The sequence below is a fragment of the Heloderma suspectum genome, chromosome 5 (assembly GCF_057233095.1).
Source record: "Heloderma suspectum isolate Gila_16-S chromosome 5, 16-S_ref, whole genome shotgun sequence".
In the NCBI taxonomy this organism is placed as follows: domain Eukaryota; kingdom Metazoa; phylum Chordata; class Lepidosauria; order Squamata; family Helodermatidae; genus Heloderma; species Heloderma suspectum.
The window spans coordinates 2,230,155-2,256,369 of NC_139462.1; the positions used below are offsets into that span (position 1 = coordinate 2,230,155).

The window sequence follows — 26,215 nt, forward strand, 5'->3', positions numbered from 1 at the left end:
TAGAAAAATGGCGAGTAAGGGGAGACATGATAGAGGTGTATGAAATAGTTACCTAGTTACTAATATGCTCTGTTTTTGGCCCTCTGAGTGTAGATTCCAGAGCACCTTGTAGCAGATCTCTTGCAAAGCGTCCTGCCGCTTTCTGCCAAGCTCTGTCCTTAGGCCTTGAGCATCTTTGCAGTTGGGGAATGCTTCCCTCCCATTGGCTTTCCCAAGGCCAACACAGCAACCATGTGATCTGCTGCTGGGCTTCAGTCCCTGGTGGAGTGAGTCTGTTTATCAGATCTGAACTCTGCCCCAGCTCAGCAGTTGGCATGCTCCGAGCACATTGGCCATTCCTCATGTCTCCGTGTGAGGGATCTGGATATCTGTCAGAGGAGTGGCAGCGGCAGGGCAGAGACCTTCCCATCTGAACAGCTCACCTGCAATGGACGCACTCATTCCCTTTTCCCACCCCATCTGGTTTGTCTGCTCCTTGGCCCTGTTTGTGATGCTCTGGGCGGGTAGAAGGCACAAGTGGAGCCCTGCTGCCTGTCCTGTGGACCTGAGTGGCAAAACAGCCATTGTCACTGGAGCCAACTGTGGTGAGTCTGCATGTGGGGCTAGGCTTGCAGGCAGAAAAATGGGAGAGCAACAGGGGGTGGCCCAGCCCTTGCCAAGATCTCTTGCTGTATTGTGGCTGAAGCAGTGGCAGGCCTAGCCATCTAGGCAGTGCAAGCAACCCCAGATTTCAGGGGGGACTGGAAGGTGTTTGGCCCTGTCCGGGATCACCATGTATGCAACCCAACAGGCGTGCTCTGGGGCTCCATAACGTTGTTGCAGGGGTTGCTGAGGTGCAGCTGGGCAGGATCCAAGAGTTGCGTCAAATCGGATTGTGTAGAGTAGCTGCTTGGCTCAGCACAGCCTTGCACGTCAGCCATGTTGAAGGATGCAGAGAAGCCTTGTGCTGGGAAATTAGTATTTACTGGTGATTTATTTGTGATTTTACTTTAAATCACATTTTTACAATTATGACAGGTTCCCTTTTGCTATCTACTAAAATGCGGTGCTGGCCAGGAGAAGTGGCTGCCTTGATGCTGAGATGCACTGACTTCCTTTCACACAGACAACAATTTATAATCTAATAAAATGTTTTATTAGAAAACAGTAACATGCAGACACACCTTTCATACTTAATAGAAAAAGGAAGGCATTAGACTTACAACAAAACTGCTGGCAAAGACTCTGTCCCATCCCCCACCAAAAAGACGACATTCTCTCAGAGTTGGGCAGAAGGCAGGAACCCACCCATAAAGTGAGACCTTTTATGTCTTTAGTCCTATGCCAGTTATTACATCTAATACCATACTTGGCAACTATTATGTCTTAAGCTTGCTGATTGGTTTTTATAAGGTGGTCTAGCTCTGTCTCAGCCCTTTATCCTAAGTGCCTCCCATCTATGAGTGTCATGGTTAACACCTTTGCTAATGCCAGGGAAACTTGAAAAGTCCCCAACTTCTCCATAAGCACCCTCTCCACCCTGCATTTGATAACGTATCTAAACAACAGTGCATCAACAACAAACATTTTTATTAAACCCTCTTTTTGAAAGTCAAAATGACTACTACTCAAAGAAGCACTTCCTGAAATTTGCTAACTCCACAGAACCAATCTTTTATCAGGCCTATTAATCTTTGAACTTCTTGGCTATCCCTCCTATCTATACTATCTTATGCTATCTGTACTGCTCTTCTGTGTAAGCAAACCCTTATGACAGATTTAAGTAGCCGTCTGCTTTAAGCAAGGTCTGTTACAAGGCCTTTGAAGCTCCTTAAACCCAGTACTCAACACCGATTGTGCTAGGTGCTGTACACAAATGCTGCCCAGATGGGTGGGAAGGGGGAGTCTGTGCCAGGCCTATGCAGCAGAGAGTTCCTGTGTCAAGAGCAATGACCCTGGTCTTCAGCCAAAATATCTGCAATCATGAAGAATTTCTGCAGATGCATGTTTGTCCCAGATTCGTGGGGTGGGGTGGGGTGGGGTGGGGGAACAAAATTGCAGGCTTTAGCTGCACAACTACCACACAAGTACACAACCTGTTCCTGCCCATGGCCAGTCCGACCTGTAACTGGGACAAGTGGTGTTAGGGAAGGGAATGAACTGAGTTCTAGATTGGTTAAGGTTTCTCAGATTGGATGGGTGTTCAGGGTAATGGGACTCCTATGGAGGAGCTTCAGACTGCTGTCTCTGACACGGGTCTTGTGTGCTATGGATTGAATTGGCAGCCTTGACTCCAGAATCCACTTTTGTCCTGGGAAGCCCAGCCGGAGAGCTGCCAGGAGTGGCGCTGAGGCCGTGGAGCTCCCCGGAGGCACAGGAGCCACAGAGCAGGCTTGCTTCCTCCTGGAGGCAAAGTTGTTCCCTGTGACCGGGGAAAAGGTGCGACTGACGACCAGGCCACCACTCAGCTGCCTAGCCCACGAGGGCACCTTTGAATTGGCCAATCAAAAGCCCTGGCAGGAAAATGGCCCCACCCTCAAGCATCCCCCCAGCCTTCCAGGCAGGTCAACACTACCTGAGCACCCTTCATGACACTCCTTGTTTTAAATATTACTCCACACTACTCTGTGTACCAGTTAGATGATAAACTAATCATGAGGCAAGGAACCCTCCTGAGCATTCTAGTCAGTGGCCAGAACCAAACTACTGCTCCTTTCCTTTCAACCCATCCTGAGCCATCAAGCTCTTCATTCCTTATGTTTTATACCCTCAAACTGCCTTGGAGTTTGGGCAGTTGATGTCCATTCTTTCTGCTTGAGCATCCCTCATGCTGGTGTGTCTCAGCCCCCAGATGGATCCACTTGCCTCATATATCCAGAAAGAGAAGGATTTACCCCCTGGTAAAGCATCCCATCGAGTCCACAACTGGGTTTCACACATAACACAGCACAACACGCCAGCTCCATCCAACCACTTCAGTGCCTTGTAGGGAACTATGAGCTACACGTGATTTGTCAGTTCTGGGTCGAAAGGTGGAACTGATCCTGCAGGAAGCATAAAGCACTGGGAAGTGGACACCCAAAAGTCTTGAGCTGAAAGCACAGTATCTGAATTCCCTCGGAAGCTCTTAAGAAGAGCCCCCCTCCCCGCCTTGGCAAGCTCTCCATTCAAATCTGTCTTTAACCCATAATTGTAGTGGCTCTTGGGTCCCTGATAATAGCTTAACCTTCATTCAGTCTTCCCATCATCACCCATCCCAAAGCCTTTCTTTTGGGTGTCTGTGGACAAGATGGGGCTGCCCATTATCAGCAAGACCAGAGTGGTTTGAGCCTGTTGCCTCGCTTTTTTAATTTTGGAATTAAAATGGAGAAATCCAAGGGCAACCATTCAACCTGTACGCAGAACACATCATGCGACGTGCTGGGCTTGATGAAGCCAAGGCTGGAGTTAAAATTGCTGGAAGAAACATTAACAATCTCAGATATGCAGATGATACCACTTTGATGGCTGAAAGCGAGGAGGAGCTGAGGAACCTCATGACGAAAGTGAAAGAAGAAAGTGCATAAACTGGGTTGCAGTTAAACCTAAAAAACAAACAAACCAAGATTATGGCAACCAGCTTGATTGATAACTGGAGCAGATGAGATTAAGAAGAGGTGGCAAGTATACACAGAAGAACTATACAGGAAAGATCTTAATGTCCCTGATAGCCATGAGAGTGCGGTCACTGAACTTGAGCCGGACATCCTAGAGAGTGAAGTCAAGTGGGCCTTAGGAAGCATTAGTAACAACAAAGCTAGCGGAGATGACAGTATTCCAGCTGAGCTATTTAAAATCCTAAAAGATGATGCTGTTAAAGTGCTGCACTCAATATGCCAACAAATTGGGAACACTCAACAGTGGCTGCAAGACTGGAAAAGGTCAGTTTACATTCCAATTCCAAAGAAGGGCAATGCCAAAGAGTGTTCAAACTACCGCACAATTGCACCCATTTCACATGCCAGCAAGGTGATGCTCAAAATCCTACAAGCTAGGCTTCAGCAGTATGCGAACCGAGAACTACCGGAAGTACAAGCTGGGTTTCGAAGAGGCAGAGGAACTAGAGATCAAATCGCCAACATTCGCTGCATCATGGAGAAAGCAAGAGAATGCCAGAAAAACGTCTATTTCTGCTTCATTGACTACGCTAAAGCCTTTGATTGTGTGGATCACAACAAACTCTGGCAAATTCTTAAAGTGATGGGAGTACCAGACCACCTTACCTGTCTCCTGAGAAACCTGTACGAGGGTCAAGAAGCAACAGTAAGAACCGGACATGGAACAACCGATTGGTTCAAAATTGAAAAAGGAGTACAACAAAGCTGCATATTGTCACCCTGCTTATTTAACTTATATGCAGAGTACATCATGAGAAACACCGGGTTGGATGAATCACAGGTCGGAATTAAGATTGCCAGGAGAATTATCAACAACCTCCGATATGCAGACGATACCACCCTAATGGCAGAAAGCGAAGAGGATCTAAAGAGCCTCTTGTTGAGGGTGAAAGAGGAGAGTGCAAAAGCTGGTTTGAAACTCAACATTAAAAAAACTAAGATCATGGCATCTGGCCCCATCACTTCCTGGCATATAGAAGGGGAAGAAATGGAAGCTGTGACAGATTTTATTTTCTTGGGCTCCAAGAGCACCGCAAACGGTGACTGTAGCCATGAAATTAAAAGACGCTTGCTCCATGGGAGGAAAGCTATGGCAAACCTAGACAGCATAGTAAGACATCACCTTGCCGACAAAGGTCTGTCTAATCAAAGCGATGGTTTTCCCAGTAGCAACGTATGGCTGTGAGAGCTGGACTATAAGGAAGGCTGAGCACCAAAGAATTGATGTTTTCGAACGGTGGTGCTGGAGAAGACTCTTACGAGTCCCCTGGACTGCAAGGAGGTCAAATCAGTCAATCCTACAGGAAATCAACCCTGACTGCTCATTGGAAGGACAGATACTGAAGCTGAAGCTCAAATATTTTGGCCACCTAATGCGAAGAGAAAACTCTCTGGAAAAGACCCTGATGCTGGGAAAGACTGAAGGCAAAAGGAGAAGGGGACGGCAGAGGATGAGATGGCTAGATAGCATCACTGACGCAATGAATATGAACTTGAGCACGCTCCGGGAGAGAGCGCAGGACAGGAAGGCCTGGCGTGCTATGGTCCATGGGGTCACGAAGAGTCGGACATGACTGAACGACTGAACAACAACAACAACAAAATAGAGGGAGAAAACGTGGAGGCAGTGACAGACTTTCTCTTTCTAGGCGCAAAGATTACTGCAGACGCTGACTGCAGCCAGGAAATCAGAAGACGTTTACTTCTTGGGAGGAGAGCAATGACAAATCTTGATGAAATAGTTAAGAGCAGAGACATCACACTGACAACAAAGGTCCGCATAGTTAAAGCAATGGTCTTCCCCGTAGCAACCTATGGCTGCGAGAGCTGGACCATAAGGAAGGCTGAGCGAAGGAAGATAGATGCTTTTGAACTGTGGTGCTGGAGGAAAGTTCTGAGAGTGCCTTGGACTGCAAGAGGATCAAACCAGTCCATACTCCAGGAAATAAAGCCAGACTACTCACTTGAGGGAATGATATTAAAGGCAAAACTGAAGTATTTTGGCCACATAATGAGAAGACAGGATACCCTGGAGAAGATGCTGATGCTAGGGAAAGTGGAAGGCAAAAGGAAGAGGGGCCGACCAAGGGCAAGGTGGATGGATGATATTCCGGAGGTGATGGACTCGACCTTGGGGGAGCTGGGGGTGGCGACGGCCGACAGGAAGCTCTGGCGTGGGCTGGTACATGAAGTCATGAAGAGTCGGAAGTGACTGACCGAATAAACTACAACAAAAAAGGGCAACCAACCAAGGAGTTAAATCCTTTGAGTCCCACTTCCTCTGAAGTCAGGTAATTCTAGCTGCTCCTGCTCTATTTCTCTCCCTTTTCACCTAAATCTATTCATTTCCATCCCTGCGTTCCATCGCTGCCACCCATAGCTGAGCTTTCTTGGCTGCACAGTTTCCCAGTCCCCTGCTCTGCCAGTTCCACGATCCCACTTTCTCCTCTGTATCCAGCAAATGCTAATTTCCCCAACCTTCATCTTTCTATATTTCTTAGTTCATAGAATCATAGAACAGTAGGGTTGGAAGGGGCCTACAAGGCCATTGGGTCCCATCCCCTGCTCAGTGCAAGAATCTAAGTCAAAGCATCCCTGACAGATGGCTGTCCAGCCTTGCCTTGAATGCCTCCGGTGTGGGAGAGCCCACCACCTCCCTAGGGAATTGGTTCCATTGTCGTATTGCTCTAACAGGAAGTTTTTCCTGATGTTCAGCTGCAATCCGGCTTCCTGTCACTTGAGCCCATTATTCTGTGCCCTGCACTCTGGGATGATGGAGAAGAGATCCTGGCCTTCCTCTCTGTGACAACCTTTCAAGTACTTGAAGAGCGTTATCCTATCTCCCCTCAGTCTTCTCAAGGGTAAACATGTCCAGTTCTTTCAGTCTCTCTTCATAGGGCTTTGTTTCCAGTCCCCTGATCATCCTTGTTGCCCTCCTCTGAACCCTCTCCAGTTTGTCTGCATCCTTCTTAAAGTGTGGTGGCCAGAACTGGACACAGTACTCCCGATGAGGCCTAACCAGTGCTGAGTAGAGGGGAACCAGTGCTTCCCAGGATCTGGAAGCTGTGCATCTATTAATGCAGCCCAAAATAGCATTTGCCTTTTTTGCAGCCACATCACATTGTTCATTCATATTCAGCTTGCAAGCTACAACAGTTCCAAGATCCTTCTCGCGTGTAGTATTATTGAGCCGCATGTCCCCCATCTTGTAACTGTGCATTTGGTTTCTTCTTCCTAGGTGCAGAACTTGGCATTTATCCCTGTTAAATTTCATTCTGTTGTTTTCTGCCCAGTGCTCCAGTCTATCAAGATCAATTTGAATTTTGTTTCTGTCTTCCAAAGTATTAGCTATCCTGCCCAATTTTGTGTCATCCGCAAATTTGATCAGCATTCCCTGCACCTCCTCCTCCAAGTCATTAATACAAATGTTGAAGAGCACTGGGCCCAGAACTGAGCCCTGCGGTACCCCACTCGTTACCTCTCCCAAGTTTGAGAAGGTCCCATTGATAAGCACTTTTTGAGTCCGATTCTGTAGCCAACTGTGGATGCACCGGATCAATGCTTCATCTAGCCCACTTTGAGCTAGTTTGCTGATCAGGAGATCATGGGGCACTTGGTTGAAAGCTTTGCTGAAGTCGAGGTATATTATGTCTACAGCATTCCCACAGTCCACAAGGGAGGTTACTTGATCAAAAAATGAGATCAGATTTGTCTGGCAGGACTTGTTCTTGACAAATCCATGTTGGCCTCGAGTCATCACAGCATTGTTCTCAAGGTGCTTCCAGATGGATTGCTTTATGATCTGCTCCAGAATTTCCCCAGGGATTGATGTCAGACTGACTGGTCTGTAGTTCCCAGGTTCCTCCTTTTTGCCCTTTTTGGAGATAGGGACAACGTTAGTCCTCCTCCAGTCATCTGGCACTTCCCCCGTCCTCCATGATTTCTCAAAGAGAATAGACAGCGGTTCTGATCACTGATCTCCCCTGCCCCCCCCCGCCCCGTTCAGTGTTTTTGACAATCTCTACCGTTTACTTGGCCCTTTACTGTCTGGGAATGCACAGCAGCGAGTCGTCTCAGCAGGTCAGAAGTCCAACACGCTGCTCTACACCTGCCACTCTGCCAAACAGCTGCCTTGTTCAGAATGCTGCAGGCCGAAAATGGCAAGGACCCAAAGTGGTGCAGGCACAGGAAGGCGACACGCACCACAGCCTGTCATCACCACCTTCGCCATCATGACTGCACCCCCAACAACCGCCCACAGCCGCCAACACACAGCAGTTCATTCACGCTAGGGGAGAAATACACAAGGAGGTCGTGGTGCTCCTGTGAAGGATTGTTGGACTCACCCCAACAACCCTGCAATGCAGGACAGGCCGAACCCGGCCCCAAGTTCCCCAAAATTAGCCAGTAGTTTCCCTCCCAGGCCAATAGGCACTGTATTTAGCACTGAAGTTATACAGGACACCCCACACCAACTGGAAGTTGGATAAAAGTTTATTAAGGGAAAGGAACAAAGAGGAAGGGAAAGCGGAGAGATGGTAAGCTGCACAGGAAATTACAAGCAAGATTACAATACCGAAAAGCCAGAAATGCCAATCTCACTGACACACGCTCCCAGGAACAAAACAATAAAGCTATCTATCCTATCCTATACATGCCAAAGTAGGGGCCTCTCAGGATAGCCATCGAGCAGCAACACACCCTAGTACCGTCAGGGCAAAAGAAGAGACACCCCCCCTTCTTTGCCCCTCTATTTATTGCCCAGCCCTAGCAATGCAAGGCAGATTTGAAACACCCAATCATAGCTCAGTCCCAGGACACCCCACTCCACCCTCCAAGGAGGCTGGATCTTCCTACCAGACACGGCTGTTATCGCTTTCCCAACAGAGCGTGGCTTTGAGCTGCTGGGCTGAGAAACGGTCAAATAACAATCACCTTCTAGGTGGCTGCTTTGAACGTGACAATCCAATTGGCCATCATGGCTACAACTACCCTCATTCTTGACAGCTCCATTAGCACATATTTGGAAAAATACCACATTTTTTCCATTTGAGGAAAACACGGGATAGGTGGGCAGAAATGGTGGGACAATGACCTGACGATGATGGCATCATGTAATGGACCCACACAATTCAGTGAGTGGCCAATCATGAATGTGCAATAAACTGGAGGTGTAGAGACACCCTTAGCTTTCCTGACGCCATCCCTGCAATTTTTTATTTTTTATATATTAAATTTATTAATCGCCCATCTGGCTGGTCACCCAGCCACTCTGGGCGATGTACAATAATAGAAACAGTTTAAAACAATAAAATTCTACATTAAAAACATATTTCTAAAAATACCCTAACCCACTCCAAATGCTTGCCTGAACAACCATGTTTTTAATGCATGGTGGAAGCTCATTAAAGTGGGGGCATGGCGGAGTTCCCTAGGGAGGGAGTTCCACAGAGTGGGGGCCACCACAAAGAAGGCCTTCTCCTTCGTCCTCACCAGCCTAGCTGCCCTGGCTGATGGGACAGAGAGAAGGCCATCCGAGGCTGAGCGGCCTGTCTGGTGTTGCTGGAGGCGCTCCTTAAGATAGGCTGGGCCGGAACCATATAGGGTTTTAAAGGTCAAAACCAACACCCTGAATTTGGCCTGGAAAACAGCTGGTAACCAGTGCAACTCCTTCAGCACCGGAGTGATGTGATCTCGCTGGCGGCTGCCTTTAATCAGGTGAGCTGCTGCATTCTGTACCAGCTGCAGCTTCCGAACTGTCCTTAAGAGTAACCCCACGTAGAGCGCATTACAGTAGACTAGACGAGAGGAGACCAGGGATTGTACTGCCGATGGGAGCAGATGGTCGGGAAGGTAGGGGCGCAGCCGTCATATCAGATGGAGTTGGTACAGCGCTTTCCGGGGCACAGCTGACACCTGAGCCTCCATGGACAGCTGGGAGTCTAAAATGACCCTCAGGCTGCAGACCTGGTCTTTCAAGGGTAGTCGTACCCCATCCAACACCAGATCAACTTCCCCCAACCTCCTCTTGTCTCCCACCAAAAGTACCTCGGTCTTGTCGGTGTTCAGCTTCAGCTTATTCCTCCCCATCCAGCCACTCACCGTCTCCAGACATTTGGACAGGGATTCTACGGCCAACCTTGGTGAAGATTTGAACGAGAGGTAGAGCTGCATGTCATCCGCATATTGATGACACTGCACCCCAAACCTCCTGATGATAGCCCCCAGTGACTTCACATAGATGTTAACTAGCATCGAGGAGAGGATGGAACCCTGTGGCACCCCACAAGTGAGCGGCCATTGGTCCGAAACCTCCTCTCCCAGGGCTACCCCCTCTGGTACCTGCCAGAGAGGAAGGACTGGAACCACCGCAATACGGTGTCTCCAATGCCCAACCCCTCCAGGCGGTCCAGGAGGATACCGTGGTCAATGGTATCAAAAGCCACTGAGAAGTCGAGAAGAACAAGGAAGGAGCATTCACCCCTATCCAAAGCCCTCCTCATATCATCCACCAAAGCGACCAAGGCCGTTTCTGTCCCATGCCCAAGCCTGAAGCTCGACTGAAATGGATCTAGATAATCGGCTTCTTCCAAGTGTGCCTTCAACTGCATCGCCACCACCCGCTCAGTCACCTTGCCCAAAAATGGCAGATTTGAGACTGGGCGAAAGTTGTTCAGAACTTGGGGATCCAAGGAGGGCTTCTTTAAGAGCGGTCTTATCACTGCCTCCTTGAGGGCTGATGGCATCACTCCCTCCTCAAGGGGGGCATTCACCACCGCCCTGTTCCCCTCACCCAGTCTCTCTCTGCAGCCCATAATGAGCCAAGATGGGCAAGGATCAAGTAAGCAGGTGGTCGGCCGTACAGATGAAAGCACCTTGTCCACTTCATCAGAAGGAAGAGGCTGGAACCGATCCCACAAAACCGGTTTGCCACAGGCCGCCTCTTGCTCACTAACTGTATCCACAGCACACAGAGTAACACTCCTAATCGGATCAATTTTATCTGCAAAGTGCCTTGCCAATGTCTAAAATGACCCCCATTTTAGACATTTTAGAATGCTCCAGCGGTTCCGGAACCACTGGACCGACCAGGCTCCGGATCACTTGGAACAGCCTCCTGGGACAGCACCTCTGTAGACGCGATAGAGGCAGCATAATATTCCTTTTTTGCTGCCTTCCCTGCCACGTGATAGGCTGAAGATACAGCTCTAGCCCGTGTCTGATCGTCTTTGGAGCGAGACTTCTGCCACCAGTGCGCTAGCTGTCTCACCTCCTGTTTCAGAGCTCGCAACTGCGGATTGAACCATGGTGCAGTCCGAGCCCTGTTCAGGGGGAGAGGGCATTTCGGAGCCACCCGATCTAATGCCCCACTGATTGCGGCATTCCACCCACCCACCAGGGTCTCGACCAAGTGGCCGTTGGCGTGCCCCAGAGAATCCCCAAGCGCGTTCAGGAATCCATTTGGATCCATAAGACGCCTGGGGCGGACCATTTTAATGGGTCCTCCACCCCTGCGGAGGGGTTGTGGAACCGAGAAATCCAACATCACCAGATTGTGATCTGACCATGACAAGGGGGTGGTGGATATACCCCCGACTTCCAGATCACTCCCTGCTTCTCCAGAAACAAACACAAGGTCTAGTGCATGACCGGCTACATGGGTGGGCCCAGTTAGAATATGGTGCAGCTCCCAGGAAGCCATGGTCTCCATGAAGTCCTGAGGTGCCCCCGTGAGGACGGCATCTGAATGTACATTGAAGTCCTCCAACACCAATAAGTTAAGGGACTGCACACGCGCATCAGAGACCACCTCAAGCACCTCGGCCAGGGAGTCTGTCGTGGAGCGGGGTGGACAGTACACGAGCAGAATCCCCAGACTGCCCTTCAGGCCCAACCTCCAGTACATGTACTCAGCAACCTTGGTCTCCCGGAGAGGGGGTCTGGTGAAGACCAAGGACTCTCGGTAGATAACAGCCACTCCCCCTCCCCAGTCCCCAGCCCTCGGCTGCTGTGCGTACAAAAATCCGGCTGGACACATGGCCACAAGAGTTGGAGCAGCAGCCTCGGCCAGCTAGGTCTCCATAATACATGCCAAGTCTGCACCCTCATCCCGGATCATGTCCTGGATGAGGGATGTTTTCTGGGTAACAGACCTGGTGTTGCAGAGCAGCAATCGAAGGCCAGAAGATGGAGTCACGCCTCCCCCAGCCATCCTTTGGCTCTGGATAGGCCTGGAACAGGGGACAGATACTACACATCTCTCCCTTGCTCCCCTTACCTGGCATGGCCAGCCCCTAGCGCTCCACCAGCCGCTGGGTCTTGGTATGTTCTGGCCCCCAACACTCCCCCCACTGCATCTGTCAGGTAGACACATGCCCCCTCGCTCCCGCCTATTAGGCAGGCTACTCACCCCTAAAACACAACAGAATCCCCCAAAAAACCACCCCCACCAACAATTAAAAATAAAAGTTTAAAAAATAAAAAAAATACTTAAAAAAATACTTTAAAAATACTGCCAGGCAGGAGTCCACGGTGGTGGCGGCGGCAGCAGGCAGGCCCTCTTCCTGGGATGGTGGTGGCTTCTCCTGCAGATCCTGGCTCTCCCAGGCCACCTCAGCTGATATAGCCCCTCCAGGAATTCTGTGCTACCTGCCTGTACTCTTCCTTTGTTGCGTGGCCTTCCTTGCACTTCCTGTATGTGTCCTTTTTTGTTTTCAGGTCATCCCTAAGCTTTTTGTGAAGCCACATTGGCTTCTTCTGTTGTCTTCCACCTTTTTTCTTGTTGGAATTGCTTGTGGTTGTGCCTTTGGAATTTATTTTTTAAAGGAAATTAGGTCTATTTGAACTAGCATACTGGCCCATGTGCCCTTAGGGGATGGGCATAGGAACCAAGCCATTTCTCTCTTCTGTAATGAATATGCAAGCAAGAGTTTTGGAGAACAAATCCCTGTAAAAACAAATGTTCCATGTTTGGGGATTTTGACTGTTTGGGCAAATGTCTCCATTTGTGCCTCGTTGGGTGCTGTGCTACACCGTGCCTTATGCCAGCCTTCTCCAACCTGGTGCCCCCCAGATGTGCTGGACTGCAATCCCCAGAATTTCCAGCCAGCGTGGGACTGCTAGGAGTCGCGTGAGCTGTAGTCTGCGACACCAGGGGGCACTAGGCTGGGGAAGACCTGCCTCGTGCCGCAAGGGCGACATGCGCGGGGCAGTTATTTTTGCCCCCCTGGCCAACCCAATGGGAGGGAAGCTGGCATGCTGCCGAGTTCCGCCATCGGTGAGAGCAGGACCATAGTCTGGAGGCTGCTTGCCTGGGCTGCCCCGGCTGCACCCTGTGTCAGCCATTCTGCCGGTGGAGCAGATGTGCGGGAGCTGCTCCACTGGCGCCTCTCGTGTCCTGGTGGTGTGGCGGGGCTTCCTGTGGCACCTCGGCCTGTGCAATTTGAGCAGAGGATTGCTCTGTGAATAATTTAATTTCTAGCCGACCTCAGTCCTCCTTCCTTGAGATGAGACACTTCTGTTTCCAGGCGCTAATGTCCTTCAGAAACTCTAAGTACAGCAGGAGTGGGATCCTACCAGGAGTCCTTTGGGTCACACCTCAGACAGGGCAGGCCCCAAGGCCTCTGGGCCACACATCCATCTCCTTGAGCACTGTATCAAAGCAGATCCTGAAAGGAGTGGCAGGAGCAAGCCCAGTGGGTGAGCTCCAGGCCAGCCAGCCGTCCCGGCATCTCTCTCCTTGGGCTCTGCACAAGCCAAATGGCCTAGCAAGCCCCTGGGCACAGCTGGCAGCATTATCATCGGGGGCGGGGGGCTGAGACCACAAAGTCGGAAGGGACGGGAGCTTCAGGCTCCGGTAGTGGCACCTTACAGCTCCCAGTCTCGGTCTGGCTTGTTGGGGGGTGCCATCAAGCTCCCCAGGAGATGCCTCTTGTTCTCCCCCCACTGATTCCTTGAATCAACAGGGCGGGGGGAAGAGAGGAGAAGAAAGGCAGAGGATGTGAGCAAAGGAGGGAGACTGTTCCTGTCTCTGAGGGCCAGATAAGACGTGCACACATTTAAAAAATGCAAATGGCATCCAATGGGGGGGGGCTTAATTACTGGGATTACAGCCTTTCCTCCCCTGCTGCATCTGTACAGGAGGGATTTTCTGCAGGACTGAAGTGAGGGGAGGAATTTAAATTCCCCCTCCATGCTTGTTCTGATCCCAATAATTGCCAGTTCCCTCATCCTTTACAATGTCACATTAAATGCAAAGATTAATTTAATACCAGACCCAGTTTCCCCCAGAGTTGTGTTATTCAAGGAGATGAGAGGTCAGGTAGAAGCCAGAGCCTATGAGCTGGAGGTGAATGCCTGCCTCTTCCCGGTGTGGCATGCTCTAGTGTCCCCCCACCCCACCCCCCAGAAACTCCTCTAAGAAGGGGGAGGGAGGTGAGTAGACCGCCATGTGGATTGCTGGTCCCCTGTCCACTTCTCCCCTGTTAAAAACGAGTAGCAAGCAAGCCTGTTGCTGACACTTTGGCCTTCAGACTTTGTGCCTTGCACTGGAACAGCTGCGCCCCTTTTGTCTTGCACCACTGGACAGGACACAGCATTGGAAATGCAGCCTAGGGAAGAAGGGAAATCTCGCTGCCGAGTCATATTTGGTTCCCAGCCCATTATTGCACGGGGGAATGTCTGTGGTCGAGACAACATGTCCAAGCAGAACTGCAGAACACCCCAAGCCTTTCTGCTGGTGAGAAATCCAGTGGTGTTTATATGTGGGAACAGTAACTCTGAGGCTGATGGCCCAGACCTGGGGGAAGGAGGAGTTGAAGGGCTTGTGTGCAGCATCACCTGTGCCCCAAAGGTAGCGGTTCTCAACTTGCACCCTTTCCACAGGGATTGGCAAATATGTTGCTCTCGACTTGGCACGCAGGAATGCACGCACCATCCTGGCCTGTCGCAACAAAGAGAGGGGGCAGGCTGCGCTGGAGGAGATCCGCCGGGACACAGGGAACCCCCATGTGCAACTCCACATTTTGGACACTAGCTCCATGGCATCGGTGCGTGACTTTGCCAGGCGGTTCCTGGAGGAGGAGACACAGCTGGACATCCTGGTCAATAATGCAGGAACTGCAGGTAACTGACAGGTGTGTGAAGACCGAGGAAGTCAGGTCTGTAAGGGACCAAGAGCCAACAGGGGCTGGACCATGAGTCTGAGGCTCAAATCCCTGATCACCCACGGACTCTCAGGGTGGCCTTGAACAAGCACTCTGGGGTTCTTCCAGATGGAGGTTCCGAGCACTGCCAAAGAAAAAGCTCTGAGCAGCTCTTCTGCCTGTTTCTCTTTAACGGGTGTTTTGCAGTAAACAAGAAGTTGGAAGAAGTGGCGGGAGGGCTACGAGAGGAAGACGATGAGATACAGCACCTTGCCTGGAAGCTCTTTCCTCCTCTGCTCCTGGGAGTCATGCTAACCCCAAGCCTTCCTTACTCGCTTTCTGCCAGTTCTGGAAACCAGTAACACACACAACAGGATGGACCTGAGCACATGGACAGGGGTTTCCTGCAGGGGTTTGCTCCATCTTCTTGCTGGGTACGAGCAATGGAGGAGGACCATTTCCTGCATGCCTTGGGAGCTTCCAGGCACAGCCTTGATCATACCAGCACTCTGCCTCACTCATGGAATTTTACGAGGGATCCAGTTGTAGTCCTCTTCTACTTGTAGCCCTCCTATGTTTTCTTCCATCACTTTTTAAACCATGAACAAGCCATTAAAGGCGGCGGGGCCGGGGGGAGAAGATGGAACAGCTGCACAGTGTCTTCTGATGCGTAGTGCTAGGAGCCCCCTGTCTGGAAGCACCCCGGCTTGTAAGCTTCCCAGGAGCAGCAGTAGAAACAGCAACAACAACAAGGTGTCTTGTAGCATCTTAAAGACTAACTTGCTTATTATAACACAAGTTTCCATGGAGCACAGAAGCTTATGGGATGGCACAGGGGTTCCCAAGCTTCTTAGGCCTGTGGGCACATGTGTAAATCAAAGGAAGTGTCATGGACAGCGCCACAAAATGCTGCAGGAGGGTGTGTCCACTCCCAAAATGGCTGCCATAGCAGGTGCGGCCATTCACAAAGTCCCCCACTGCAACAAAACACCATTTCACAGAAGGCTCGGAGACAAGTAGCTGGCCCAAGAAGCCAAGTGCAAAGCAGAGATGGGGGCTGAGCCCACAAACCCACCCATTCCCTCTCTCTCTCTCTCTCACACCCACACCCCAGCCATTCACACATACAAGCATATGCCAGGGGCCGGTGGGGAGGGGTCCCCCCTTTTCCTTCTACAAAGCATTTTTGTCAAGGCAGCTGCACACACTGCGGAGCATGGCTCTGGAGGAGCCCTGCCAGCCTTCCTCGTGGCTCCCCCGAGCCCTTCTGCGCCCACGTGCGCAGGCCCAGAGGCGCTTCTGGGGAGCGGATGGCAAGGGGCGGAGCACAGCTGGCGCTGCTCTTTGCGGCATGCCCAGCAGCTCTGGCTTCTTCAAGGGAGATTTCAAACAAATGGGGAAGGGCCAAGAGAGGCTCACAGGCGCCAGCCCTGGGCTTGGCAGGCCTTGAGCAAGACCCCCTCCAGGGTCCCTCTCCTTGCCTGCCTCCTCCTCGCGACCGCTTGCTTGCTTGACAGGCAGGGGCACCTCCTGCTTTCCCTCCTCAGCACCACCAGCGCTGTCTGGGCCACAGCGAGAGGCAGGTGAACAAGCGGGCGGCAGAGGCGAAGAAGAGGAGGAGAAGAACTCCAGGGGGCTCTTGGCAGTGGGCCCTTGCTGGGTTGTTGGCCCCCAGTAGGTGCCCAGCCGTGCTGACCTGTGATGCTGGCCCTGGCGGGTGTCACAGCAGGCTTCACAGTGTCAGGACACCTGTGGGTGCCATGCTGGGGAATCCCATTGTAATCAATGGGATGGTCTGAAGGTGTTTTTGCTGCAGAACAGGCTGACACGACTGCAACTTGTTAGTGGCGGGATGGTGGACTGGTGGGGCCCACCTTGGTCTGATCCAGCCGCCAGGCGCTTCTCCTCCACTTGCTGCTGATGTTAGCCCAAGGGGAGCTCTTTCATGCTTCGAAGTGTAGCCCACAATATCTCTGTGTTAGGAGAAGTGGGCAGGGTCAGTCTTTTCTGACAGTGTGATTCCCATCCATATTTGCAATAACAAAGAAAAGAAACAACATCAGGGATCAAATTTAAATGTATACTGAAATAAAAGAAATAATTCTCGTTGACACACGGAACAGCAATACACAGTCAAGTGACAGTAATATCTTGATATTATTGACCATCTGGTTGCTATTGCTCCATAGCAGCAAAGAAGTCACAAGTTTCGTCCAGCTATTAACAGGGTGCCCAGAAGAAGAGAACCCCCCCCCCCCAATAACGATGAGCTCACGGTTCTTTTGTAGTCATTGCAGTGTTCTTGTGCAGGAGTCTAAATCTTCATTCTTAGTTGCTTGTGCCCTAAAAACAAGCAAAGCGGCCTGCGAATAACACCGCGGCCGCGGGCCTTCCCTGCGGACCAGATTTCTCTTCTTGGGCAAGGCTGGACTGCTGGAACCCCCTCAAAGAAGCCAGCCCACCCAGGAGAGCACTTACTGTGCATGCGCCATTAGCTGGTCCTAGAAAGGGGGGGTAATAACCCCGCCCAGTGCCAGCAAGCCCAGGCATGCTAGATTGACCACTCTTGCAACCAGGCTGGGAGCCGCAACTGCAGCACGGGTTGCAGAAGCAAGGGCTGGCGGCACGAGGAGAGCACAGGGCCTTTCCTATGTCCAGGCCAGCCCCAAGAGGGCCTCCCACCCGCGTGCCAGCTTTAGGGAGCGATGCAACAGGGCCTGGGGAGGGGGGGCAGGAAACATATTAACAGTGCTCCTTCAAGGCAGGCCACTCCTTGGTAACTGCACAGGAAGCATCCCACCCTTAAGCAGCTGCTTCGTCTTGTCTATCCAGGCCTGCCACACACAATTACTGCGGAGGGCTTGGAGGTGCTGTTTGCCACCAACGTCCTGGGTGCCTTCCTTCTCACCAACTTATTGCTGGGTAAGGTCTTTTCCCTCACCCTGCCCCGCAACCTGACCCCAGGGATTGTCAGTGGGGATTCAGGCCCCATCCGCAGTGTGGGCAGCCTGCTCTGGGGTGATGAGGGACTGATGTTCTCGCTCTTGTCTGATCATAGAGCCAAATGAGGGCCCACTCTCTCCATCAACATCCCTGGAGCAGGCTGGTATCAATCCAGTAGCATCAAGAAAGGAGAATAAGTTTTAGAGGGGCAAAGAATGTTGTGAATGAATGTATGGAATGTCCTGAGCCACTTTTGTGGGGGAGACCCATGATATCCTGATGAGCAAACTAGCTCAAAGTGGGCTAGATGAAACAACGATCAGGTGGATCCACAGTTGGCTACAGAATCGGACTCAAAGAGTACTTCTCAATGGGACCTTCTCAAACTGGGGAGGTGTAACGAGTGGGGTACCGCAGGGCTCAGTCCTGGGCCCAGTGCTCTTCAACCCTTTTATTAATGACTTGGAGGAGGAGGTGCAGGAAATATTTATCAGATCTGCAGATGACACAAAATTGGGCAGGATAGCTAATACCTTAGAAGATAGAAACAAAATTCAAAGTGATCTTGATAGACTGGAGCGCTGGGCAGAAAACAACAGAATGACATTTCATAGGGATAAATGCCAAGTTCTGCACCTAGGAAAAATTAACCAAATGCACAGTTACAAGATGGGGGATACGTGGCTCAACAACACTACAAGCGAGAAGGATCTTGGAATTGTTGTCGATCACAAGCTGAATATGAGCCAACAATGTGATGTGGCTGCAAAAAAGGCAAATGCTATTTGGGGCTGCATGAATAGAAGCACAGCTTCCAACTCCCAGGAAGTACTAGTTCCCCTCTACTCAGCACTGGTTAGGCCTCATCTGGAGTACTGTGTCCAGTTCTGGCCACCACACTTTAAGAAGGATGCAGACAAACTGGAGAGGGTTCAGAGGAGGGCAACGAAGATGATACAGAGGACTGAAAACAAAGCCCTATGAAGAGAGACTGAAAGAACTGGGCATGTTTAGCCTTGAGAAGGGAAGACTGAGGGGAGATAGGATAGCACTCTTCAAGTACTTGAAAGGTTGTCCCAGAGAGGAAGGCCAGGATCTCTTCTCGATCATCCCAGAATGCAGGCCACAGAATAATGGGCTCAAGTGACAGGAAGCCAGATTCCAGCTGAACATCAGGAAAAACTTCCTGACTTAGAGCAATAGGACAATGGAACCAATTCCCTAGGGAGGGGGTGGGCTCTCCCACACTGGAGGTGTTCAAGACGAGGCTGGACAGTCATCTGTCAGGGATGCTCTGACTTGGATTCCTGCATTGAGCAGGGGGTTGGACTCGATGGCTTTGTAGGCCCCTTCCAACCCTACTATTCTATGATTCTATGAGACATGGTCTCTTTAGAGCTACAGGTCTCAGAGTTCCTTAGCTCATGCTGGCATTTTCTGTGCACTTGCAGGGAGCTATTTCTGTTGCTAAACTTACAGCCCACAAAAGAAAGCCCCCCAAATTTGCAGGTCTCAAAGAAGAAAAACCTTCTTTTTGGCCCCAAAGATATGTCAATAAATAAGCTATTCATAATTTTCATGTTTAGAAGCCTATCAGAGATGTATGTCACTGGGATTTTGTGATAAAAATTCTTTCAGAATTCTGGACGTTTATATAGTGATAAATTTCCTGAAATAATTATCACCAGTTGGTATTAAAATACAGGCATCACAATATTTCTTTCTGTTGGCTGAAGATCAGGAAAAACTTCAGGATTCCAGCTGAAGAATCCTGATGTTGAAACTTGAAAGAACTTGAAAGGCTGTCACCGAGAGGAAGGCCAGGATCTCTTCTGGATCATCCCAGAGTGCAGGACACCGAATAATGGGCTCAAGTTACAGAAAGCCAGATTCTGGCTGAACATCAGGAAAAACTTCCTGACTCTTAGAGCAATACGACAATGGAACCGATTACCTAGGGAGGTGGTGGGCTCTCCCACACTGGAGGCCTTCAAGAGGAGGCTGGACAGCCATCTGTCAGGGATGCTCTGACCTGGATTCTTGCATTGAGCAGGGGGTTGGACTTGATGGTCTTGTAGACTCCTTCCAACCCTACTATTATATAATTCTATGAACTAGGTCAAGGGTGGGGTCCTTTCTTCAGCTGGAGGGCTGCATTCTCTCCTCAGCAAATTTTGGGGACTGCATGACAAAGGTGTTAGGGGCAAAGCCAGAAGTGGGCAGGGCCAAATCCATATACCCCATTCATCCACCACAGATATTCAGTGATCTGCCAACAGAAGAAAAGTGCAGCCCCTTCTTCCATTGGCAGCAGGACTCTGCAGCCTCAGGCCCCTTCCTCTCTGCTCAGCTGTTTCCTGCTGATCAGCTGAGGGAGGTGGAAACCTCTCCTCCCCACCATCTCCCCCTCCCCATGCTGCTCAGCTACTTAGTGGGAAACAGCCCACTGGCCCTTTGCTCGCCATGCCAGCCTGTCTCAGTGCTTCCGCTCACTATTCCTCCCACCCCTTTGCAGATACTATGAAGGCTTCAGCTGCTGCTCGTATCGTGAATGTCTCCTCCTTCCGGCACCATTCTGGGAAAGTGAACCTCAAGTTCTTGACTGGAGAGGAGCAACCAAAGATCTTGGACCAGGCTTACTGTAGCACCAAGCTCATGAACATAGTCTTCACTGCTGAGTTGGCCCGGAGGCTGCAGGGTACAGGTGAGCACACCTCTCTACCCGAAAAGGAGTCTCTTTACTTGACCCAGTGCATGAGAAGGGGCAACCAGAGGTGTCCAGAGGCCATTTACATGTGCAATAAATGTAAAAGATTTATTTAAACAGCAGATAAAACAGGGAATCTGGTTTTTTGGAATGAAGGCATAATGCAAAACATTTTTTTTAAATCCGAAGACAATAACAGCACTCTGTGTATAAATTGAAGTAAAATGTGAAACAATTTGTTTTAAAGTATAAGGTGACATTGCTCTTAAATGCAGGGCTTACTACATTCAAAATTAGCTACAATTACCCCTTTCTAAAAGTCTACATTTGCCCCTAATCTTTAACCAGCCCTAATCAAACCTTATGACAGCTGTGTCATAGTTTAGCCTAAAGGTTAAAGAAGAAAGACTCATGGCTACCTATCCCAAGCAGAAGAGACGCTCATTTGGGCTCAGATGAAAAAATCAACTAAGTGTCCTGGGTAGAAGATCCAGGAAAAATTATTCTAGGTGGAAATAGAGGAGAATGTTTAAAAACAGAGTAGTGAACTCTAAGCATCACAAAAGAATACATATAATAAAAGAAGGATAAAGGAAGGGACACCTGTGAGAGGTAAGTCTATGTCCATAAGCCAGAAATCCATCACAGAAAAAGTTGTTGTTCAGTTATTAAATCGTGTCGGACTCTTCGTGACCCCATGGACCATAGTATGCCAGGCCTTCCTGTCCTGCACTCTCTCCCGGAGTGTGCTCAAGTCCATATTCATTGCATCGGTGATGCCATCTAGCCATCTTATCCTCTGCCGTCCCCTTCTCCTTTTGCTTTCAATCTTTCCCAGCATCAGGGTCTTTTCCAGGGAGTTTTCTCTTCGCATTAGGTGGCCAAAATATTTGAGCTTCAGCTTCAGTATCTGTCCTTCCAATGAGCAGTCAGGGTTGATTTCCTGTAGGATGGACTGATTTGACCTCCTTGCAGTCCAGGGGACTCTGTGTAAAAATCACAAAGAATAGTTCTAATAAGGGAGGGGTAAAATCTCTCACAAGAAGAAACAAAGATTAATCAGAACTGTGCAAAGAGTTTCTGTGGAAAACTTGGCAGAGAAAAACCTAACCTGTTATAAAAGTATGACAGACACAAAGAATGAAAACTAAACGCGAAGCTCCTCTCTCTGTGTTCCAGAGAAGAGAGAAGTGGCAGCACACAAAAAGCATCAGCCCCACCCCCACCCCACACCCTGGTAGAGATGTGAAAATGAGAGAGAGCTAAAGCTGGCATGGAGTCCAGTGAAGAACTGGACTTCCTAGGTCTCGAACGTCATCTCTTGTCACCACCATTTACCTCTGTTCCTCATACTCCCTTCCTGAAAGGGTGGGTGCATGCGTGCATGTGCACCGTGACAGAAAGAGCCTCACCTAGTGGCCACGGATCCCTGCTCCGAGGGAGGGGGGCCTTGGGGAAGAGCATTGGCACATGATGTCAGTGTGCCGGCAGGTCGATATGGGAGCGGGCACTCCTTCAGGTGCTTCTGCACTTGCCACCATTTCTCAGGCTTTGGATACAGATTCTTTGGTTACAAAAAGGAAGCAGGGGTCCATTTGGCATCAGGGTTCTCATGTTTGCGCTTCAGATTTCCAGATAAGGTCCCATATTACAGTTTAGTTCCCCAGGTCCTAAGATGTGACATAGTCAACGTGGCCAGTGGTTTGGTTTTTCCTTCATTATCTTGGCTTATTTCTCTGTGCACCTCAACCCATGTGCATCTCTCAGTCTGGTATATTAGAAAGCAGGACTTGCACTTGGCAAGCACAGATAGGGTGCCCCTATTGAAAACGTTTCCTCCGTTAAGTCCAAGGTGCGTCCACGCTAGCTGTCTCTCCTGGCATTGCTATCATTTGTTCACACGGATTGGCACACAAGGAGTGACTGCCCACCTTCTCTTGCAGGGGTGTCTGTCAATGCTCTCAATCCTGGCATTGTCAAAACAGAGATCATGCGTCATTACAGCTGGTGGGCTCGCCTTCTCTTCAACATCTTTGGCATCTTTGTGAAGGTGAGGCAGGATGGATTCAGCACGCAGTAGAACTTCTAGGGCTTCTAGGGGCAGAGGCAATGTGTCGCCCCGTGCAGGAGCAGCTCCCTCCTGCTGCCCCCCCACAAGACTCAGAGACCACCCCTCCCCCTGCAACTTGAGAGTACTTGCATGCAGCTCCAGTCACTTGCTTTCTGCCTCTGTTTGTTCTTTGTTTGCTGGCTGGTAGGCTGGCTGCTGTGGATACCTGGGCATGCTCTTTTCAGTTGGGCAACTGCATCCATGCCTCTGTCTCTTTCTCCTCTACAGTGGACTGTGCATGCATGTTTGGGAGGTTTCCAGAAACTTTCCTCCTCCACCATTACTGCAGGGAGCACAAGCGGGGCATCCAGAAAAACTGCTCTGCCTCACTTCCAAATATGGTCTTGCTCAGTCCAGCCCAATGTAGGGAAAATAAATGTGGTCCTAAAATATAGTTGGATTGGTTTTGATTTTTATGCTTCTCTGTTCCACTGAGACAGATCCCTACAACCCTGTCAACAGAGGTGCTGTACTGATCCAGGACTCAGAGCAGGCCTGAGGCACCATCCAGGTACCAGGATCAGAGACAGGACCTTGGGCACACTACTTTTTATGTTATTGGGCTGTTGTTGGCCTCTACCCCATAAGCCAATAATTGTAATAAAATTATTTATTGCATGATCCCTCATTAGTTATTAGGATCCCTCAAAACTATTCTGCCCATGTCCAGAGCTCTTCCCTGACATACTTCACTTGCTCTTTACCTAATCCGGATTCTCCTCCTAACATTTGTCATGTCTTTGTGGGGTTTGTTCTCCAGACCCCACTGCTCCCGTTTCCTTGTTGATTATTCTAGGTCATCTTACGTCATACCAAGGTCTAGTTTACTTACTATCATCCAGTTTTTCTCACTGGGACAAAATGCTTCTGCTTACTAAATATTCACTGTCGGGCTTAACTGAAGGCATTTGCCTACTGTTAGCCTTTGCTTCAAAGCAGGCCCTTATGGCTGGGGCCTGTTGCCTCTGCCCTGAAGCTGTTAAAGGTGTTAGCACCACCCACGCGCTGTTTGGCATACCTGTCCAGCGTTACGCCAGCCAACAAGGACCTGGCTCTTCGTTGGTGAGTGAGGTTTCCACAGAGGATACCATTAGCCAATGCTCATCGGGGGGGGGGGGGGGTTTGAAAAAGACTGTTCCATGCCTGCACAGAACACTGGCCTGCTGGGCTGCTCTTTGCTCCACTTTCTTGAGTCTCGGCCAGAATGTGAGGGAGGGAGCAGCTCGCTGTGGACACTAAGCCTCGCCCTCAGCCTCCTTGCTTCCTGAGCAATGGTCACTCCCAGACAACAGAGAGAGAGAGAGAGAGAGTGGGGGGGGAGGCATTTGAGTTTGATCTTTGCACCTGACTCTCAGATTATGAGTGGCACACACTGAGGGACCCAGAGACTGGAAAGAATCAGCAGCCGTGACGTGTTGTCTTGCCGGGTGGGAGAAGTGGGAGTCCCTCACATTTCTTTTTAGTTTTCAGGAAATGTTTAAACTAATTTTTCTTTTCTAAATTGGTGGCCTGGGTGAGTGGGTAAATTAAAACAAACGACAAGTCACAACAGTGCCTATTTATTGTGTGCTTTTGCCAATTCTTTAGATTTTTTTCCCCCTTTTCCAATTCTTTCCCCTCAGTTTGCCTTTTCTGTGCAATAGGTTCCCGTTGTGGAGCCAAGAAATGTGGGTTCTAAGGAATGCTTTCGTGCTGTTTTATGAGTCATGCAACCGACCCCACTGCTCTGCTTTGTACTCATTATCTTTAAGATAACTGCATGCCTCAGTTTGCCCTTTCTGTGCAATGGGTTTCTGTTGTGAAGCAGACCCCTTGGCTCTGCCTACTGTGATTCCTTGGCTTCACCTGCCCTTCCATCCGCCCCACCAGCCTCATTCAGCACCAGCCACCATGGTGTGGGAGACCTTGTTGCTAAGCAATAGCAAATGTGAGAAATGGAAAGAGGACAAGAAATCAGCCGCAGATGGGGCAGAATTGAAAAGCAAAAAGTGCTGGTGGTGGTGGTGGTGAAGGGCTATGAGAATGATCCAGAGAAGGGCACCCACCCCACCCCACCCCACCCCCAGGCAGCACAATCGAACACTCCAGCATGCCCCCTTCTGTGTGCTGATGGCTGCAAGGCACAGGAGGCCCTTTATCCTGGATGGAATGGGAGCCTCCTGCCCCTCCACCCCCGTCCCCATGCAGGTATCCAAGATGTGACCAGCATGAGAAAACAAAAGAAACTGGAAAGCGATTTTCTGACCTTGGAGAGGCAGCCAGCAAGGTTCTCTCTGTGCCAACTCCCCCTGCTGAGGTTGGAGTGCTGTCTGCCCTCAGAAGGGGGGTTCTGAGTTGTCCTGCCCTGTCCTGCTCCTTGTTATACAAACACACACACAGTTAATTGCAATGGAGGAGTCAACGAAGCTGGCCAAGAGTAAAGCAGAGCATTTTTACTGGCAAACAAGGATCTTCAAGAGATAAGACAGGGGCATAGCCAAGGTCAAGCACACAGAATAACTTGCAGGCAAGTATAATCAGAATCTAGAGGCAACATCAGGCAGAAGCTCCAGTTCGAACATACAGCTGTCCAAACATGAATTAAAGTCAGGCTACAAGGAGCTGGAACTGAGAACCTGTATTGTCTGGCAGAAGCATGCAGGCGTATATTCCCAGGGCCTCCTGGGCCCCACCCACAGCTCAGCTGCTGTTAATTGCAATCCTTACCCTTGAGGTGCCCTTCCTTGGAGTCTGGCACTTTGTCTTAAAGGAACCTCACTGCTCTGCCACTCAAGGCGATGGTGTTCTCTGGGACTGGGTTGATGCTCAGCCTCTGCCTCCAACGCAGAGCTCCCTCCTTCTGGCAGGGGCAGAGCTGAGGTCTTCTCCCCTGAGGGCTCAGGCTCCCCAGTGTCTCCTGGCAGAGGTGGCGTCACTGGTCGCAGGAAATTCTAGCTCCTCAGAAGAGGAGGAGGAGCCCTCCCGTGGGGCGTGACGCATCCTATGGTCTCTGGGACGCTTACCAGGGACCACAGGGTGGCTCGCTTTGTGTTGCGAGGGGGAGACAGCAGCAACCTGAGCCTTCCTGTGGAGGAGGAGACTATCCATGGCTACGCGTCCTGATGGCTGTATGCAAACTCCAGCCCTAGAGGCAGTATGCCAATGTGCACCAGTTGCTGGGGAGCATGGGCAGGAGGGTGCTATGGCACTTGTGCCCTGCTTGTGGGTTTCCTGAGGGCAGCTGGTCGGCTGCTGGGGAACAGAATGCCAGGCCAGAAGGCCCCTGCAGTGGAGAGATGCTCTTTGAGTGGGCGAAGGCAGTGGCTTGGGCTGCAGGGCCTCTCCGAGCAGTAGCCCCCCGCCCAGTTGAACTCCTGTTGTGTGGGGCTTGGCTGAGAAGGGGCATGTGGAGCCCTGCCGCTGACTTCTCCCGCCTGCCTCCCCAGAGCGCAAGAGCAGGAGCCACCAGCACGCTGTACTGCGCCGTGTCCGAGGAAGTCGAGGGCATCTCCGGCAAGTACTTTGACAGCGACTGCAGCCTGGCGCTGCCCCTGGCCCTGGCTCAAGATCCAGAGGTTGGCCGCAAACTCTGGGATGCTCTGGAGAGGCTGACAGGCCTTGAAGATGGCGGAAGGAAGTGAGCCTGCTGGCCAGCCGGCATCCCTTTCCTGATGCCAGCCTGCAAGGGCGCACAGTG

The 26,215-nt window shown here is 50.5% G+C and overlaps 1 protein-coding gene across 2 annotated transcripts; it reads left to right on the forward strand.

Moving 5' to 3' along the window:
* Positions 1-281: 281 nt before the first annotated feature.
* Positions 282-26,215, forward strand: LOC146343498 (retinol dehydrogenase 13-like). Of its 2 annotated transcripts, XM_084855208.1 has the most exons (6): positions 282-584; positions 14,520-14,759; positions 17,612-17,701; positions 20,238-20,426; positions 22,373-22,479; positions 25,965-26,215. In XM_084855208.1, exons 1-6 carry the CDS (start codon positions 428-430, stop codon positions 26,157-26,159), a joined length of 978 nt encoding a protein of 325 aa, XP_084711334.1. In that variant the 5' UTR covers positions 282-427; the 3' UTR covers positions 26,160-26,215. The 2 variants fall into 2 exon arrangements, with proteins under 2 accessions (XP_084711334.1, XP_084711335.1); XM_084855209.1 differs by lacking the exon at positions 17,612-17,701.